General features: G+C 57.9%; 3 protein-coding genes across 10 annotated transcripts in view; 2 read left to right on the forward strand and 1 right to left on the reverse strand.

Annotated features, from left to right (window-relative positions):
- exoc2 (exocyst complex component 2) overlaps positions 1-3163 on the forward strand; it is a 19908-nt gene extending 16745 nt beyond the window's left edge. For 3 of the 7 annotated variants that reach the window (XM_053859125.1, XM_053859145.1, XM_053859135.1), the window contains exons 28-34: positions 4-115; positions 378-478; positions 550-712; positions 771-924; positions 977-1108; positions 1541-1664; positions 2916-3163. In XM_053859125.1, coding sequence (XP_053715100.1) covers positions 4-115; positions 378-478; positions 550-712; positions 771-924; positions 977-1108; positions 1541-1664; positions 2916-3006 — 877 coding nt within the window. In that variant the 3' untranslated portion in view covers positions 3007-3163. Of the gene's footprint in view, positions 1-3; positions 116-377; positions 479-545; positions 713-770; positions 925-976; positions 1109-1540; positions 1665-2915 lie in introns of those variants that run through there. The other 4 variants (XM_053859167.1, XM_053859160.1, XM_053859154.1 and 1 more) reach the window with 3 other exon arrangements.
- On the reverse strand, positions 2907-12989 carry LOC128755516 (solute carrier family 22 member 23). 2 transcript variants are annotated; one of them, XR_008414136.1, is made up of 11 exons: positions 12116-12989; positions 10884-10987; positions 10457-10611; positions 9118-9304; positions 8922-9049; positions 8754-8856; positions 8455-8681; positions 8359-8391; positions 8167-8290; positions 5296-8105; positions 2907-4431 (listed from the first exon to the last, which is right to left on the reverse strand). XR_008414136.1 is itself a non-coding variant. In XM_053859177.1 (10 exons), the coding sequence occupies exons 1-10, from the start codon at positions 12506-12508 to the stop codon at positions 7685-7687; spliced, it is 1875 nt and encodes a 624-aa protein (XP_053715152.1). In that variant the 5' UTR covers positions 12509-12989; the 3' UTR covers positions 5098-7684. The 2 variants fall into 2 exon arrangements, 1 of the variants encoding a protein (XP_053715152.1); XM_053859177.1 differs by lacking the exon at positions 2907-4431 and having other exon boundaries at positions 5098-8105.
- Positions 5388-7979, forward strand: psmg4 (proteasome (prosome, macropain) assembly chaperone 4). Its single transcript, XM_053859196.1, has 3 exons — positions 5388-5754; positions 6319-6394; positions 6483-7979. Exons 1-3 carry the CDS (start codon positions 5596-5598, stop codon positions 6602-6604), a joined length of 357 nt encoding a protein of 118 aa, XP_053715171.1. The 5' UTR covers positions 5388-5595; the 3' UTR covers positions 6605-7979.
- Positions 12990-15766: the final 2777 nt, after the last annotated feature.

Raw genomic sequence — 15766 nt, forward strand, 5'->3', positions numbered from 1 at the left:
CAGGACCAGCTGGACCGGACCGGACCAGAACCAGGTGAAGAGGAGGCATGTCGGCGTTGACCGTTTGCAGGAGAGCGCCATGGAACAAGAGGCTCCAGGCGAATCTGCGACGATGGTACGACGTTCGCGTGTTGCTAGCGAACTTTGGACTCGGAACCGGACCGTGTTTCGGCAGAGAGTCTCCGGAAGTGGTTGCTTTGCCAGAATTTATCGCCTTCAGAGGAAGCGCACTCCAAGTCCAAACGGTCCGGAAACGTGAATTGACGTGTGCTCGTGCAGTGAGAAAAGTTTCCATCCGAAGCACCACGTGCGCCTCAGTTGAACTACGGAAGTGCAGCGGGGCGACTGAACCCTGACCGGTGTGGCACTTCCTGCAGCTCGGCGGTGTCGGGGCGTCTGCGGGTCAACGGCGTGGATCTGTTCTACGAGCGGGTGGGGCGGGGCGACCACGCCCTCCTGCTGCTGCCCGGAGCGCTGGGTGAGTCGGGGGGCGGAGTCACGCCAGGGGGCGGAGTCACAGCGGCGGCTTCCTCTCTCTCTCCCAGGCAGCGCTCGGACCGACTTCGGGCCGCAGCTCAAGTGTCTGGATCAGAAGCGCTTCACCGTGGTGGCCTGCGACCCCCGGGGCTACGGGCGGTCCCGCCCCCCCGAGCGGGACTTCCCCCCGGACTTCTATGAGCGCGACGCGCGCGACGCCGTCGCCCTGATGAAGGTGCTGCCCTCCTGCTGTCGGTGGGCTCTGCCTTGACCTTTGACCTGCTGACCCGCAGCTCCTGGGCCTGGGCTCCTTCTCGCTGCTGGGCTGGAGCGACGGCGGCATCGCGGCTCTCATCGCCGCCGCCAGGAACCCCGACCGGGTCCGGCGGCTGGTGGTGTGGGGCTCCAACGCCTATGTGACCCAGCAGGACCTGGACCTGTACGCCGGTAAGTCCGCGGGGCGCCCGGCTCTCAGCCCGCCTCACCTCTCTCTCCACAGCTGTCCGAGACGTGTCGCGCTGGAGCCCCAGGATGAAGGCGCCGATGGAGGAGATGTACGGAGCCCGGCTGTTCGCCAGGACCTGGGAGGCCTGGGTGGACAGCATCGCCCAGTTCGCCCGGAGGCCGCAAGGTCCCCCACGCGTCTCTCCCTCTAGTCTCTCCCCCTCTAGTGTCTCCCCCTCTAGTCCCTCCCCCTCTAGTCTCTCCCCCCTCTAGTCCCTCTCCCTCTAGTCCCTCCCCCTCTAGTCCCTCCCCCTCTAGTCTCTCCCCCTCTAGTCTCTCCCCCTCTAGTCCCTCCCCCTCTAGTCTCTCCCCCTCGAGTCTCTCCCCCTCTAGTGTCTCCCCCTCTAGTCCCTCCCCCTCTAGTCTCTCTCCCCTCTAGTCCCTCCCCCTCTAGTCTCTCCCCCCTCTAGTCTCTCCCCCTCTAGTCTCTCTCCCCTCTAGTCCCTCCCCCTCTAGTCTCTCCCCCCTCTAGTCCCTCTCCCTCTAGTCTCTCTCCCCTTTAGTCCCTCCCCCTCTAGTCTCTCACCCATCATCTGCTCTTCTGAACCTTCTCTCTCAGGCAGCATCTGTGTGGACCTGCTGCCTCTGATCTCGTGTCCCACGTTGGTGGTCCATGGTGAGAAGGACCCCATGGTGCCCAGCTTCCACGCTCACTTCCTGCTGCAGCACATCGCCGGGTCCAGGTGAGTCAGAACACCTGCAAGTCAAGCTTTGGTACTCAGGACCTCCGGTCTTGGCTCAGCTCTAGTCCTGGGTCAGCTCTAGTCTCAGGTCAGCTCTAGTCTCAGGTCAGCTCTAGTCTCAGGTCAGCTCTAGTCCTGGGTCAGCTCTAGTCTCAGGTCAGCTCTAGTCTCAGGGTCAGCTCTAGTCTCAGGTCAGCTCTAGTCTCAGGTCAGCTCTAGTCCTGGGTCAGCTCTAGTCCTGGGTCAGCTCTAGTCTCAGGTCAGCTCTAGTCTCAGGTCAGCTCTAGTCTCGGGTCAGCTCTAGTCCTGGGTCAGCTCTAGTCTCAGGTCAGCTCTAGTCCTGGGTCAGCTCTAGTCTCAGGTCAGCTCTAGTCCTGGGTCAGCTCTAGTCTCAGGTCAGCTCTAGTCTCAGGTCAGCTCTAGTCCTGGCTCAGCTCTAGTCTCAGGTCAGCTCTAGTCCTGGGTCAGCTCTAGTCCTGGGTCAGCTCTAGTCTCAGGTCAGCTCTAGTCTCAGGTCAGCTCTAGTCTCGGGTCAGCTCTAGTCCTGGGTCAGCTCTAGTCCTGGGTCAGCTCTAGTCCTGGGTCAGCTCTAGTCTCAGGTCAGCTCTAGTCTCAGGTCAGCTCTAGTCTCAGGTCAGCTCTAGTCCTGGGTCAGCTCTAGTCTCAGGTCAGCTCTAGTCTCAGGGTCAGCTCTAGTCTCAGGTCAGCTCTAGTCTCAGGTCAGCTCTAGTCCTGGGTCAGCTCTAGTCCTGGGTCAGCTCTAGTCTCAGGTCAGCTCTAGTCTCAGGTCAGCTCTAGTCTCGGGTCAGCTCTAGTCCTGGGTCAGCTCTAGTCTCAGGTCAGCTCTAGTCCTGGGTCAGCTCTAGTCTCAGGTCAGCTCTAGTCCTGGGTCAGCTCTAGTCTCAGGTCAGCTCTAGTCTCAGGTCAGCTCTAGTCCTGGCTCAGCTCTAGTCTCAGGTCAGCTCTAGTCCTGGGTCAGCTCTAGTCCTGGGTCAGCTCTAGTCTCAGGTCAGCTCTAGTCTCAGGTCAGCTCTAGTCTCGGGTCAGCTCTAGTCCTGGGTCAGCTCTAGTCCTGGGTCAGCTCTAGTCCTGGGTCAGCTCTAGTCTCAGGTCAGCTCTAGTCCTGGGTCAGCTCTAGTCTCAGGTCAGCTCTAGTCCTGGCTCAGCTCTAGTCCTGGCTCAGCTCTAGTCCCAGTCAGCTCAGAGGCCGACCTGACTCTCACTGGCTGAGACTGGCTGCCGTCTGTCCAGACTCCACCTGATGCCCGAGGGGAAACACAACCTGCACCTGAGGTTCTCCAGCCAGTTCAACCAGCTGGTGCAGGACTTCCTGCAGGAGTGAGGCACCTGGCAGCTCCAGGAAGCTGCGCCGGCGTCGTGGTGCTCCTGCTCTGATGGAAGAAAAGACTGGTCCTGGTCCTCTGGTCTGACGCGTCATTTACTCAGTCATGATGATGAAATATTTGCCAAAAGAATAAAGTCTGTTCTGGAGTCCATTATTGATGAGACTCCATCTGGTTTCATGTCTGAGAGACAAATGGCACCAGACTGGCTCCAGACGTCCCGGGTCACCCGCAGCTGGTTGAGGCTCATGCTTTGATTCTCTTTCTGGATTTTCACTCAGCGTTTGACAGCGTTTCACTCCCGCCTCTCAACAAATTTGGCTTTGGAGGTTTCATATCGTCCGCCGTCCAAACGCTGTCCAGGAATGCAGAAGTGTGATGAACGCTGCGGCGCCACAGGGCGGTCCAGCCCCCCCGTCTCTCTCTTTTGGTGGCCAAAGAACGGCAGGCCACATGAAGAGCAGTCGGGAGAAGGCCTCACAGTTCATGGAGAGGAAGTGATGGTCAGACACCAGCCTCAGGTCTGGTTCTGAATGTGAACAAATGCCATCTTTTGGCCATTAAAGCAGATATCCGTCACATCCCAGTGAAGAAAGGAGTCAACTATTGAGGCATCCACGTGTGTTAGAGGTCAAACAAAGAGAAGTTCTGCAAACCCTGAGCCCACCATAGAAAGAGCAGGCACTCTGTGAAACACATGGCTCGGGAGAGACCTGTCACTCGGGGAGGGTTCTGCTGACCAACGCACAGGCTGTTTCCACACTGGTCTTAGCTGCCTGGAACATCTTGCCGCTCCGTCTACTTCCTCGTCTCCGAGGTGTGGAGTATTTCACCGCCTGTAATAGACCGCCAGGCTTCTCATCCCGCGCTCGCTTCTTTAAGCCCAACTTTTCTCCACATAGATATTATATTTGGAATCACAAGGATCTTTTATTTCCACGGAAAACAGCTGGCTCGACAATGGCATCGATCTGGCTGCTCAACTTTTCAATGACCAAGGTTCACCTCCGTCATCGGTGGAATTCAATCTTCCTGTTCCACCTGGTGAGTATGTGTTTGGTGCTATACACACACCAGCCAAGAATCCAGGACCGGCTGGTATCCTTGTTGTCTCCAGTCAGTACACGTGTGGGTCAGATTTTCTTGGAAAAAGAACGACGACGGTCACTTCACAGAGACGGCCACACACCCTTTTCCATTGGAACCAGTTTGAGAACGTCGAGTGGCAGAAGGCCTGGCTCCTGTTGTGACCTGTGACTTCATGCAGGTCAGCGTAAGAACTCTTATTTTGGAAGAACGCTGCTTCTGGTTTGTATGAAGAGCACTTATGTCCGTCTTATTTTACGATTCGTTTTAGGATCATCTGAGCCAGGTTTACAAAGCCAAAGTCCCTCACCGATCCCGCTCCTCAGCTGGTTCCTTCACTGAAACGAAACAATATCTTCATTCAATTCAACCAAACAATGAGTAACTGCTTGCTCTCCGCGTCCAATTCTCATCTGTCCCCTCGCGTTCATACCGCAGCGTCTGCTGGGAGTCACAGGAAACAGCCGCTCTGTAGTTGACCATCTTCTTTTCAACTCCGTGAAACTCTGTGGGTCAGTCTCATCGGAACCTCTGCCCTCTGTCACTGCCCTATTTGCTTCCTCGTCCCGTTTTGCTTCCAGGGCTCAGGCTTATGACGTCATTTCCTGTCCGCATGCGCACATGGGTGTTTCAAGACGTCATTTACTGAGTATATACTCATATGAACTGAGACCTCGTAGGCAAGATAGAAAACTGCGTGCAAATTGCACAGAAAGATCCAATTATTTCATCTGAAATCTTGTTAAAATATCCGAATTGTTGAATACAAGTCAAATGTAGTGATATATATATATATATAATAAGGTTAAAATACGTGGGCGTAGTACTTTAGTAATTCAAATTCTGCTTCTCTTGATGAAATACGAGCGTGTAGTGAGGCGTGGCCTAATGACGGTGCTCATTTGATTCTAATTTATGTCAAGCAGCTGCACCCATGTGCGCATGCGGACAGGAAATGGCGTCATAAGCCTGAGCCCTGGACGCAAAACAGGATAAAGAAGCAAATAGGGCAGTGAGACAGTGGCATAGGGCAGTGACACCCTGCAGCGCAGCCCCTCGCTCCACCCCCGCTGAACCCTTAAAGGAACAGCATGGACATAAACCCAGAGCGTTCCAATAGGTCTCATGAGTGATACATGTTTAGCTATATTCGGCTTGTTTTGTTTGTGACGACTTTGATTCATGCGTTCCCTGTTGTTCACCTGCACATGTCTATGCTCCGTGTGGTCCGTCTGTGGATGTAGTGGACGTGTTCGTGACAATAAAAATGCTTCAGTTCCGACTCGCTCGTCTCTCGAGTTGGACGATCTTCGGACCGGCGTCGACTTTCGATGGTCGATTGCTTCAGTCTGCTGCGCTGCTTCCTCTAAACGCGGAAGTTGCCGCTGTGTTGACGTGTGTCGGCGCAGTTTCTCTGGGCGCGCGTTGGTACCGAGCCCTGTCTGGAGGTTCCGCGGTACCGGGCCAGTTCCGCGCGTCCGGACCCAGTCGTCGTCGCGGTCATGGACGAAAACGACGCCATCTCCGTCTACAACTTCTCGGAAAAGATTCTGGAGCAGACGGTCCATTTCCACGTCATGAGGCTGAGCGGCGGCTTCTTCCTCTGGCTCGGTTCCAGTCCGGTTCTGAGCAACCTGGCGGTGTCGATGAGCGGCAAGTTTGTGAGTGAAAATCTCCGAGTCAGCGCGGCAGTGGCGGCGCTGAAGCGCCACTCGTCACGTGCTTCTGACGCGAGCCCGGAGCTGGAGGTCCGCCCGCGGCCTCGGGTCCGAGTCGCGCCCTGGTCAGGGTCGGGTTCAATACATCCTGAAGCCCAGCCGAAGAGAAGGGTGCTTCAATGAAACGTCCGTGAATGAAACCTCGAGTGGAGAGGAGCGTCATCGGGCCACGAACACAAGTCGCACATGACTTGATGTTTAGTCAAAGATCCCGGATGGTTTCTGTCCCCCCGCCGTCAGACTGAGGGATTGGTGATCAGACCGTGTGTTTATCACTGACGTCTATTCTGTTCATGTCATTTGTTATTGCTGCTGTGTTGTTGTTCTTCATGGCTGCACGTTGCTGGGGTCCTCACTGACCATGGCAACAAAGCGGCTTCTGACACGCACTGTACACTTCTGAAGGAGTCTAATCCAGGAAGAAGAGAACAGGACGCGGGACTTGGGCTCGTGCGGGCCGCACCTCGGTGCTTGTTTTAAACGCCTGCTCTGGTGTCTCCTCCCCAGGACTCGAGCCCGTTGTCCACGCTGGTTCTGGGAGACCCGTCCGACACCGGCCCCACCTCTCTGGCCCAGCGACTGGGTGAGCGCCGCTCTCTCTCTCTCTCTCCCCTCTCTTCTCTCTTGTCACGCGGTGCGTCTGACCTGCTGGTGGCGCCGTCTGTCTGCAGCCAGGAAGACTGGGAAGCAGGTGTTCGTCAGCCACAGTCTGCCGCTCACGGACCCCAGCTTCGCTCTGCTGGTGGAGGAGCGCATCAAGCGGGAGCTGCAGCTCCACCCGCAGCACTTCTGAGGCCAGAAGAAATAGGCGTTTATTATCAAAACTCGCTGCAGCTGCTCGTTGTACAAAGGTTTGCTATTAAAGAAATAACAATTGGTGGTGGGGCTCAGACCCGAGCAGACGAGTGCAGATCCAAACGTGCTACAGATGTGCAGGGACCTGGAGTGGGACGGGCTGCAGGACCCACTTTTTCTCTGGAGGTCTGGAGCCACCGACCGGACGGGACCCGGAGCCACCAGCCGTCTGGCTCAGCTGGAGCTGGACTCCTCTAGTTGACCGTCACGAACACGAGGAGAGGAAAGGAACCTTGTGCTTTCAGCCCAGAGCTGCAGGAAACATCACGACCGCGGTGCGAGTCAGTGACGCGTCTTCGGCCCGCTGGACTCTCGACATGTGCTGGGGACTGCCAGGGTCTCCGGTCGTCTCAGACCACCATCATTCACCCGCAAACGGCAGCCGCCGCCGCGGCTCGGCGCGACGGCTAAAGTCACAAAGACGTGTGCAACGTTTAGTGCAAAAGAAAGTTTGGGATGCCGGTGGAGTTCTGTGGTCCCTTCGGGGCCGGATCCTCCAGAACCAGTCGACAACCCATCGGGGGCGGTGCTTGTGCCGATGACACGCAGATGTCTGTGTCCGAGGGTGGACGACGTCCCGAAGGCTGGTGTTGCAGAGCTGCACCTGGCCAGCAGGGGGCCACCCGGCCTCTTCAGCTCATTCCTGGGTCCACCCACAGGTCCCTGTTAGTGGGGAGTCATGGCGCAGTCCCTCGGCCGGCCAGCAGGGGGCAAGTCCTTCGGGACTCTACGGTCTTCGGCTACGCTAACGCTTGGTTCCCACTGTGAAGTTTAGCTCGAAGCTGAGGATTTAACCATCAACTCTGAGTGCGGCTCATGACGCTTGCTGGTGTTTGTCCGGACCGAGCCCATCCTCGCGCTGCTGGTGAACACTTGGGAAAGCGCCCGACTCCCGGAGCGACAATTCAACGTACAAACCCACTTGTCGGCCGCGAGGTGCCGGCCTCTTGACGGCTTCATCACCGGACTCGCTCCGGTTCCACTTGGCCGACTCTCCCCTCCTCCCCCCCCACAGTTTTCACAGTCCGTTGACAAGGGTTCGATTCCCGATGATCTCCCCGCCGGTCGCCAGCGAGTAGGAGGCCGGCACCGCCGCCAGAGCGGTGGCCGCCGCCACTGTGGCGCCGCCCGTGGCGGAGAGGTGCAGTGGCGTGTCGTGGACGCGAGAGTAGTCCCTGTCGCTCTTGGCCAGCAGGAGGTGCTGTTCCCCCGGGTGCAGCAGCGTCTGGCGGGTGAAGGTCTCGCCGTCAGCCAGGGACTCGGGCAGCGGCTGCCCGCGCGGCTCCGGCAGCAGCAGCAGGCAGATGATGCAGAGCAGCGTGCAGCAGGCGAAGATCACGTGGTGCAGGAAGTAGCCCTTCTGGTTGTGCAGCTCCATGATGGGCGCCGTCAGCATCCCGAAGCCGGCGCTGGCCAGGACCAGGCCCAGGCCGCCGCCCCTGCAGAGGGAGGCACGCGTGTGAGACGGGGGTCTGAGGAGCGGCCGGTCGCGTGACTCACCTGATGACAGTGGGCGTGATCTCGGCGCAGAAGAAGATGCTGAGCGTGCTGACCGCGTGCGAGGAGAACATGCCGATGATGGAGAAGGCCACCGAGAACTTCCTGTTGAGCGACTCTCGCAGAACTGTCGGGAGCAAGGAGACGTGAGTCAGAGGTGTTCGGGCCGGACCGGGGCGGCGCGGCAGGCGTTACCGGTGTCGTGCCGCAGGCTGTACTTCCCGATCACTGCGGGGGGGAGAGAGAGAGAGAGTCAGTGTGCCACGTGACGGAGGAGCCAGGCTCACTCACGGTTGAGCAGGCCCAGCTGCAGCAGCGACGCCAGCGCCGTGATGATCATGAAGGTGAGCAGACCACCGCGGCGGCCCATCAGAGCCACCATGGGGCAGAGCGCCAGGCAGGTGGCCACCGCGATGCCGGCCACGGTGTAGTAGTCGGCGTGGCACGGCGCCGTGGGCTGAGCCTCGGGGTCCAGCATGCTGCGGGCGAAGCAGTGGTGGATCCCGTACCCGGTCAGGCTGCGGACAGAGGGCCGGTCATGTGATGCAGGTGTGAGACGGGGCGGGGCCACGGCGGCGGGCGGGACTTACGAGTTGACGCACAGAACCACGATGTTCTTCCACAGGTTGCGCGTGCTCATCATCCTCACCACGCAGGTGCGCTGCGGCGTCTTGTGCAGCTCCTGCTCCAGCTCTGCGGGGGAGAGGGAGGGTCCAGAGGTCAGGTCAGGGGGCGGGGCCACCAGCCGGAGCGCTCACCCGTCAGCACGCCGCTGGCCTCCGATCTCGCGTCCACCTGGTTCTGGCGGGCGATCCGCAGCATCATGGGCTTGCAGCGCTTGTAGTGCTGCGTGGCGAGCAGCCAGCGCAGCGACTCGGGGAAGATCCTGCGGAGAGACGCTCGGGTCAGGGCCGCTGCAGCGGCGGCGGCGGCATGAGAGCGGACGAGTCTCACCAGACGTAGGGCAGCACCAGCACGAAGGGGCTGATGATGAGCATCTGCAGCAGCTGCCAGTCCTCCCGCCCCGGCCAGTGGCGGCAGAGCGCGGCCAGCCCCGGCATCAGCAGCTGCCCCGCCACCATCAGGAAGCTGGACACCATGGTCATGGAGAAGCGCCAGGCGGGGAGGCACAGCTCCACCCCTGCAACACAGCCGCCGTCACTGGGGCGCCCTCTGCTGGTCGCTGCCCGCTCAGCAGCGGACAGAAAGAGACAGGTGAAGGTGACACTGGAGCAGAATACAGACGAGAGGAGGAGGAGGAGGAGGAGGATGTGAGGAAAGAGAGGGGGAGAGCCACGCGAGTCTGTCGGCACCGAACGTCTCCAGACGATGGTGACATGACCAGCAGGAGCGACTCTGCGTGGAACCGGCTGACTGGACTCCCGGGACCCATCAGGTTGGTCAGAGCCCGGGTCCAGGCAGCCGCTCCACCTGAACCAGACTGACACCCACTTATTTAGAAGGTTGAACCCTCCAACTGAGAAGTGGGGAGAAGAAGACACACACTCAGTACCAGCTGACACCGCGCTCCTCTCTGTGGAGGGTGACTGTGCTGCACACACACACACACACACACACTCAGACCTTTGTTCCAGCTCAAATGCTTTCTCTTGTGTCGATTATCTCAGTGACTCGGAGCCGCCCCTCCCCTGACACACACTGCTCTCTTGTGAGCAGATGCCCCCCCCCCCCGCCGCCCCCATCCCCAGCCGACTGGCACGGTGGGCTTTTGTTCCCGCTGCAGGAGGCGGGTCAGACCCAGATCTCAGCTGTTTTCCTGCTGATGCTCCTCGTCAGCAGCCTCTGCAGCGGCGGCGGCGGCCCAGATTCCCTCACTCTGCTGACCCACTTTCCAGAGCGGACCCTCGGGTGACAGATCAGAACTGCTCCCTCTCCGCCGCAGCTTCATCCCACTTATCAGTCAGAGTCCTAATCCCCCAAAACGCCTCTCTGCCCATCATTTGTCTTAATCCCGGCGTCGCTGTCGGGTCTGACCTCTGACCCACAAACATCCCGCCGGATGGCACAGCTGCCGAGGATCCGTGTGAATAATGAAGGAGTGCGGTGGATGTAGAAAGACCCGTGACGCAGCAGGCCAGTGGCGTGGCCGCGGGCGCGTGACCGGCGCAGGTATTTGGTTCTTGTTTGGAGCGAGTGATGAGGGGAGGTCTGCGGAGCAGGTGACGGACCGAGTCGCTCCAGAGTGAAGGTCACAGACAGCATCGATTCACGGCGGCAGGTTTGTGACTTGGGGGAGGAAATCGGAGCGGAGCATGCAGGGGCCGGTACTCACGCAGCACGTAGAGGGCCAGTGCGAGGCCCGCCAGGCAGAAGCCCTCGAAGAAGCGCAGGGTGCTGAAGACGGTGACGTTGGCGGAGAAGGCGACGCTGAGGCCAAACACCAGCATGAAGAAGACGGACAGGATCAGCACCGGCTGACGGCCGAACCTTGGGAGACAGGAGGAGCCCAGCTCAGAGAAGGGAGCCCCAGCAGCCCGGGTCACCCCAGAAAGGGTTTCCCTTGCCTCCAGCAAGCTACACTGCCGACCTGGTTTGGCAGTTTCTAATTCCATCCCTCCTCCTCTGTTCGCGCCGCTAGCTCTCGTCCGAGCGTCTGAATGACTAGCCACTGGTGCTGAGCCCAGTCCAGAGCACAGAAGGCTCAGGTCACACGACACCGCCCCTGTGTGGGCTTTGACCACGACAAGATCCGAGCTTACCAGTCGGCCATGACACCCATCACCAGGTAGCCGAATATGGAGCCCACCAGCAGCGAGAACTTGGCGATGTGAACTTTCCAGGCCGAGTCGCACACCAGGTTCCACTGAAAGAGAGAAGCCAGCGTCAGCAAGCGTCACATGACTCGCCATGTCCAGTCCAGCTGGTTTGCTAACACCAAGGGCCTGCTAGCAGAAGCCGCGGCTGCCTCATGGAGACAGGCGGGAGCGTCCTCTTCAGGTGCCCGTGTCCGCGGCCCACCCTCTGTCGCTGCGTGACGCTCTTTAGTCGCCTGCCAGTGCTTCTCATCAGAAGTTGACTTTTTTAACCACCGTATTCTCTGCGTCGCTGTTTTTAGCGTTGACTTGTCGACGAGTCTGAGCCAGAGCAGACGGTGAGTCTCCGCTGCTTCGGTTCCTTTGTGACTTTACATCTCTGAAGAGCTTCCTTTCTCCACGTGTCTCTCTTCTCCTGAGAGTCTTTGACACCACAGATCGACGGCGTCGTGCTGGATCCACTCGCAGACCACACCGCAGCGGGCCGTGGACAGCGGAGGTGAACCGGCGTGTCTTCGGTCCGAAGTGCTTCTGAGTTCGTGAGACAAGGTAAGAACAAGGACTCCCAGTCATAGAAGGCTGAGACGTCTCGGTCCGCTGACGTTCCTCAGCCAGAGTGGTGACCGAGCGACACGTGACAGGGCTTTGACGTCCTGCACTTTAGCCGGACAGCACTCATCGCGGCTCATCGGCCTTTGACAAATGTGATGTCATGATTACAAACATCCTGCAGCATCTGAAGGCGTCGTCTTCTCTCGTCTCTGACTGGTTCCGTCGGCGACGGAGCCGACAGGAAGTAACGGAACTGGAGTTGACAGAAGGCTGCAGACCGCAGCGGCGAGCGGGTCAGAGCCCTCGCTGCTTCTCGTCTGGCCGCTTCAACCACGTCCCACGTCAGACGCAGCAACACGACAGGCCACAGTCGGCCACTGGCTCTGCTTGTGTCCACCTCGGCGCCTGCTTCCTACAGACAAACCTGGGCATCACCAGGCTCTGGGACCAAAACAGAGTCATCGCGTGATTGGAACTGCGACTCAACTCACAGTTGAACCTGAATCCCTCTTCAGCAGCAACACGCGCGCGGATTGAGGTCAGTGGGTAAACTGTCACTCAGCTCCAGAACGGATGACACACAGATGATGATGATGATGATGATGAAGATGAGGACGAGGTGTTACCTTGGTAACCACGTTCTGGCTCAGTCCCGTCAGCAGCTCCAGCCTCCACTCCTTACACGCGCACATGAGCCCGCCCGAGTCGCCGAACCCGTCCGCCGAACCGTTGACCGGCAGCGGCGTCGCTCCGCTCCAGTTGCTGTCGTTGCTCAGCGGCACCAGGCAGGTTCCGTTGGGTTGCGCCAGCAGGAAATAATCCGAGAACTGGCTGAAGCCGATGAACAAAGCGGGGATCCAGGTCAGGAGCACCAGCTGCTTCTGGTACCTCCCGAACCCCCCCAGGGCCGGCAGAACCGAGCCGTCGATGTGCGGCAGCAGGCGGGGAGCCGGCTGCTCCAGCGGGGTGAAGCCGTTCTCCGGCTGGCGGCCCCGAGGCTCCGGCCGGCCGGCCGCCATCCCGCTCCGGACACAAAGGCGGATCGGGGGCGCGGATCAAGCCTCCCAACAAAAGCGGCGCGCGAGCGAAGCGGAGTGCGAGCAGGAATCACCGCGCGGGGCTCCACATGGCGGGGGCTCTCCGGGCGTCATGCGGGGTCCATGCGAGGGCGGCGGGCTGCTCCGGGCCTGCGCGCGCTATCGATCCAGGCGGGGGCTCATCGCTGAGCGGACCGCAGGTCTGCATCAGGGGGTCCGCGTCAGCCAGGAGGCGCGCGGCGCGGTCTGTGGCCGGGACTGAATCCGAACAGACCCCGCCCTCCGCCGCTCACACGAGCCCCTGTGATTGGACGGTCCGCGGCGGCACCGGCCTCTGCGGCCCACACGGCTCCTCTTTGTGTCCCCCGGAACCTTCGACCGCGCGGGCCTTCACCGAGCGTCGGACCGTCCTCAGTACAGGCGGCACTGCGCACCGTCTTCGGGAGACAAAAGGCGTGTGTGCGGCAGAGCTGCGCCACCAGGTGGCGCCAGATCCCGCTCAGCGACCGAGCTGACCCCGGGATCTGACCCCCTTCTGTGGAGGAGGACGCAGGGCGTGGCGCCCCGAGTCAGACCCTCACCCGTGCGAGGTCTTTGGAGAGGTGAGAGGAGGAGCCTCATCCGCAGCAAAACAAAGCAAGAAGATACTCACATTCAGGTGGCCGGCTCTCGCTACTTTCATGACTTTGCTTTTGGAAAAATGTGTCAACAGCTCTCCAAAGTCCATTTGAAATATAAAACAAAGGATCTTTGTTGGATTATGAGTTCTCACAGCATATTTTGTTATGATGTATATTCCTGTTGATGTGATGTTGTTTACTTTTATTGTGAAGCAACTCACCGGACATGCACATCTCTTCCTGTTTTTTTCTTATGATTTACTTTTCAGATATACGTTTCTACTCAGCACGTGGGTTGTTGTTGAGAACCGAACGAGAAAACGGCAAGAGGAGTTTGATACGGAGAATAAAAGGGAAAATACAAAGAACGAGTGTTGTATTACTCTTTTATGGACGACCAGAACATTTTACTGATGATGATGGAGAGTCAAGGAATAAGTGGTTCACAAGCAGAAAACGCAACAATCTTTTCGAAGAGAATTCGGGACCTATCGATGAATCACTGAATAGTTGTGCTATCACCGAGTCTTCATGTCCAAACAGAATGTTTAATATTCAGAATCAATCCTCATCATTTCAAAGCTACAGCAAATGAAAGTCAGTAAAATGGCCGCCTCACTCCAAACGCTCCGTCACACTGTACGCACAACTGCAACCATGGGGAGGCTCCCAGATGTCAATCACCAGCAGCTGAAAGAAAACCTGGAGAATAAAAATAAAGTCAGTGGCCACTTTGGTCCTCTCACCTCATCCCATCTAATCGCTCGACTGAGAGGCAGATTGACCAGCCAGAGGAGCAGTTTCCTTCCTCCCTCGGTTCACAACGTTCAGTGTTCTGGAGCCGTCCTGACCGGGTCAGCAGAGAGCCCAAACCCACTTTCATGCCGCACGTGTCTAAAGCTTGTGTCAACGTCCATGGATGTGCTGTTCATGCCTCTGATGCTGTATTATGGGAGGTGAAAGCAAGTGCAGTCGAAGGTGTTGTCGACCCCCCAGACGCGTCTCCACCATGCATTAGCCTGTGACCAAAGCAGCACATGGACAGGATGACTGCATTCTCATGTCCTGAGCAAGTGTGTGCTGGTGATGCTCTCCTGGCGCCTCTGTGCCCTTTCACCACAGGATTGAACTGCAGCCCTTTCAGCTTTAGCCTTACTTCCACATTTGTTTGAGTCCAGTTTTGTTGCAGACGGATGAAAGTTTGAGCACTTCAGTCTTATTTCAGTCTCAGTCATCCGTGACTGGGGCAAGTTTGCATCAAGGAAAACTGTCTTTTAGACTCTTTACCTGCAGCTCTGGACGAAACACAGAAACTTGACAACCCAATACTTGTTCTCAGAATAAAAACAAGACAATTTAACAAGTGAGGATAAAATGCCTCATCATTCTTCTTCCTTCTCTGTGGACATCTCTCTTCAGAGTTGGCCACAGCGGATCATCTTCCTCCATCTGTCCTCTGCTTCCTCTTCTCTCAAACCTCCAAACCTCATGTCCTCCTTCACCACCTCCATCCATCTCCTCTGTGGCCTTCCTCTCCACCTTCTGCCTGCCAGTTCCAACATCTCAGCATCTTCATCTACCAATGTACTGGCTCTCTCTCTCTCTCCTCTGTACATGTCCAAACCATCTCCATCCAGCCTCTCTGACTTGGTCCAATATTCTGCCACCTAAAAAGCAAATATCCAGTATTCCAACATGAATCAATTATTTTGACATCCTACTTTTTATTTTGCATGGCACATTTCTTCTAGAGTTTATACAGAATGTCACACAACTTTGGCAGACAGAAGCGACGCCGACGGACAGTGTGTTTATGACTGAGCCCCACCTCCCTCGGGCTGTTGCTCTTCAGCGTCCCACCCAGCCATGGTCCGGAGATTGTGACTGCATCTTGCGCCTCGTGATCCAGCCAACCGCCATCAGAGCTGGACGCATCAGCAGGGCCGTTAGCTTGTTAGCTTCAGCTCACGACACACGACGAACATGAAGTCAGGAAACACACTGAAGGTGACTTGAAACGTCTTCTACGTAATCAGCTCCAGAACTTGTCCTCCGATTGAGAGGTGAAGCTCCTTCAGCGGGAGGAGAAGAACATCACAGTCTCTGCTGATAAAGCAGTGGAGGACAGTCAGGCGACACTCAACCAGCTGATCCAGAATCTCCAGAGAATGAGGTCTGACGAGGAGCTGCTGATCAGATGCCTGCAGAAGAGAGAAGCAGGTCGAGTCCAAGGACTTCAGCAGCAGCTGGAGCAGGAGATCACTGAGCTGAAGAAGAAAGCTGCTGAGCGGCAGCAGCTGTCACTCACCGACAGTCACTCAGTCTTTCTCCAGAACTTGTCCTCACTGTCAGAGGTCAGTGAAGACATGCTCTCCTCCAGGACCCACGTCCGTCCTCAGGTCTGCTACGAGGACGTGGCAGCAGCCGTGTTCGCCAGCAGAGCCCGACTCCAGGACCTTCTGAGAGACTCCTGGACCAACATCGCTCCAGAGCCCAAGACCAGAGCCGAGTTCCTCAGGTACTCTGTGGACATCACCATGGACGCAATGAAGGCAACAGGGAGGTTAGTGGCACGTGGGCACGTCATCAGAGGCTCTGACCAGACGCGGGTCCTGGGAGG

The sequence above is a fragment of the Synchiropus splendidus genome, chromosome 1 (genome assembly GCF_027744825.2).
Source record: "Synchiropus splendidus isolate RoL2022-P1 chromosome 1, RoL_Sspl_1.0, whole genome shotgun sequence".
Taxonomy (NCBI): domain Eukaryota; kingdom Metazoa; phylum Chordata; class Actinopteri; order Syngnathiformes; family Callionymidae; genus Synchiropus; species Synchiropus splendidus.

Bases quoted from the DNA above. Each gene is read 5' to 3' on its own strand.
- LOC128755516 (XM_053859177.1), bottom strand. From the start codon at position 12,508: ATGGCGGCCGGCCGGCCGGAGCCTCGGGGCCGCCAGCCGGAGAACGGC. The intron at 10,612-10,883 runs GTAAGCTCGGAT...CTGTCTCCCAAG, and splicing joins ATGGGTGTCATGGCCGACTG to GTTCGGCCGTCAGCCGGTGC. The intron at 9,050-9,117 runs GTGAGACTCGTC...GTCTCTCCGCAG, and splicing joins CTGGTGCTGCCCTACGTCTG to GATCTTCCCCGAGTCGCTGC.
- psmg4 (XM_053859196.1), top strand. From the start codon at position 5,596: ATGGACGAAAACGACGCCATCTCCGTCTACAACTTCTCGGAAAAGATT. The intron at 5,755-6,318 runs GTGAGTGAAAAT...TCTCCTCCCCAG, and splicing joins TGTCGATGAGCGGCAAGTTT to GACTCGAGCCCGTTGTCCAC. The intron at 6,395-6,482 runs GTGAGCGCCGCT...GTCTGTCTGCAG, and splicing joins CTCTCTGGCCCAGCGACTGG to CCAGGAAGACTGGGAAGCAG.